Source organism: Lucilia sericata, unplaced genomic scaffold, assembly GCF_015586225.1.
Source record: "Lucilia sericata isolate MDLA Ls3-8-SP2 unplaced genomic scaffold, ASM1558622v1 Contig004191F_arrow, whole genome shotgun sequence".
Taxonomy (NCBI): domain Eukaryota; kingdom Metazoa; phylum Arthropoda; class Insecta; order Diptera; family Calliphoridae; genus Lucilia; species Lucilia sericata.
Genome location: NW_023997177.1, coordinates 1 through 2,621, shown reverse-complemented (window position 1 = coordinate 2,621; position 2,621 = coordinate 1). Strand labels below are relative to the sequence as shown.

Sequence of the window (2,621 nt, the reverse complement as noted above, 5' to 3'; positions counted from 1 at the left end):
CTAGGCTATAGACTAGACTATAGACTAGACTATAGACTAGACTATAGACTAGACTATAGACTAGACTATAGACTAGACTATAGACTAGACTATAGACTAGACTAGACTAGACTATAGACTAGACTATAGACTAGACTATAGACTAGACTATAGACTAGACTATAGACTAGACTATAGACTAGACTATAGACTAGACTATAGACTAGACTATAGACTAGACTATAGACTAGACTATAGACTAGACTATAGACTAGACTATAGACTAGACTATAGACTAGACTATAGACTAGACTATAGACTAGACTATAGACTAGACTATAGACTAGACTATAGATAGACTAGACTATAGACTAGACTATATACTAGACTATAGACTAGACTATAGACTAGACTATAGACTAGACTATAGACTAGACTATAGACTAGACTATAGACTAGACTATAGACTAGACTATAGACTAGACTATAGACTAGACTATAGACTACACTATAGACTAGACTATAGACTAGACTATAGACTAGACTATAGACTAGACTATAGACTAGACTATAGACTAGACTATAGACTAGACTATAGACTAGACTATAGACTAGACTATAGACTAGACTATAGACTAGACTATAGACTAGACTATAGACTAGACTATAGACTAGACTATAGACTAGACTATAGACTAGACTATAGACTAGACTATAGACTAGACTATAGACTAGACTATAGACTAGACTATAGACTAGACTATAGACTAGACTATAGACTAGACTATAGACTAGACTATAGACTAGACTATAGACTAGACTATAGACTAGACTATAGACTAGACTATAGACTAGACTATAGACTAGACTATAGATAGACTATAGATAGACTATAGATAGACTATAGATTAGACTATAGACTAGACTATAGACTAGACTATAGACTAGACTATAGACTAGACTATAGACTAGACTATAGACGACTATAGACTAGACTATAGACTAGACTATAGACTAGACTATAGACTAGACTATGACTAGACTATAGACTAGACTATAGACTAGACTATAGACTAGACTATAGACTAGACTATAGACTAGACTAGACTAGACTATAGACTAGTCTATAGACTAGACTATAGATTAGACTATAGACTAGACTAAAGAATAGACTATAGACTAGACTAAAGAATAGACTATAGACTAGACTAAAGACTGGACTATATTTGACTACATATAGTAAAGGTTTCTTTCTTATTTAATATGTTTTCTTTGTTTTTCATCTTTCAGCCATGGACGACGAACAGCTAGTACGCGATGTCGAATCGCGCATACCCTCACTCCCCATCGCTTACTGGAGTAAGAATAAAAATTTCCTACAACAAAAATCTTCAACATGTGCCAAATATCCCTCCATCTTTGAGCTGGAATTCAATAATATTTATTGGCAAACTATGCGTACCTCAAATGGTACGTTCCAGCTTTTTGGAGCCTACTATGATATACGTAAAAATTCCCTATTAGGGCCCTCAGTACGTATTTTGGGAATGATTGACCGCATTGAACCTAAAGTCAAGACTTATTGTCAATTTTGGTTTGATGGTCAAAAGGAACCGTTCATAGTAAAGACTTATGAGTATAAATATATTTGGTACAATAATGGGGTAATTATAAGCAGGGCATTTACCAGCCCTATTTGATCGCCTGTCAAATACCCAAACCCTTTCATGGCGTAGTGCCCAGTTCGGTGTCGATGGTAGAGAAAGAATGTGATACCGCCACTAATAATTTGAGAGTCATCTATAACCGTCCCCCTGATGACCAAAAGAAAGGATTTGCCGTCTGTGTTAAGGGTTTGGATTTCTTGTATGATGATTTGTCTGTACGTTTGATAGAATGGATTGAAATGTTAAATATTTTGGGTGCCGATAAGATCTATTTCTATAATTTACAAGTTCATCCTAATATCTCAAAGGTGTTGCATCATTATGAACAGGAGGGTAAGGTACAAGTTATACCTTTGACTTTACCCGGAGGACAACCCAATGTGCCGGGTTTTCAACATTTATATTTGACCAAGAAAACGAATCATAAACGCCAAAATGAGGTTATACCCTACAATGATTGTTTGTACAAAAACTTATACCTCTACGATTATATAGCACTACTCGATATAGACGAAGTTATCATGCCTAAAGGTAATTTCGTTTTATGGTCCGAACTTATGGCCAAAGTAGTGCCCGAATCTTTAAAGGCCCGCCCCGAGGGTTATCACAGTTTCAACTTCCGCAATGTGTACTTTTTGGATGATCAACAGCATGAACATGGTTGGCATAAGGATATACCCAAATATATGCATATGTTGCAGCATGTACATCGGGCCAAAAACTATACGAAACCCAATCAATATGTCAAATGTTTCCATAATCCCGAAAAGGTATTAACCCTACACAATCACTTCCCTTTGGCCTGTTTGGGTGGTGTTTGCAAATCATATCCTGTGGATATACAAGATGCCCATCTTCAGCATTATAGAGCTGATTGTGTTAATACTTTGAAAAAATCCTGTGAGGAATATAGAGAAAACTCGGTGGAAGATAAAACCATATGGAAGTATAAAGATGAGCTAATAAGACGTTCGG

At 35.8% G+C, this 2,621-nt stretch overlaps 1 protein-coding gene across 1 annotated transcript; it reads left to right on the top strand.

The window, feature by feature from the left end:
- Positions 1–1,270: 1,270 nt before the first annotated feature.
- On the top strand, positions 1,271–2,615 carry LOC119615135 (the record flags this gene model as incomplete). Its single annotated transcript, XM_037971215.1, is given in 2 exon segments — positions 1,271–1,635; positions 1,638–2,615. Coding segments are annotated over 2 exon segments (1,342 nt in total), but the record flags the coding sequence as incomplete, so codon positions are not given.
- Between the last annotated feature and the right edge of the window lie 6 nt (positions 2,616–2,621).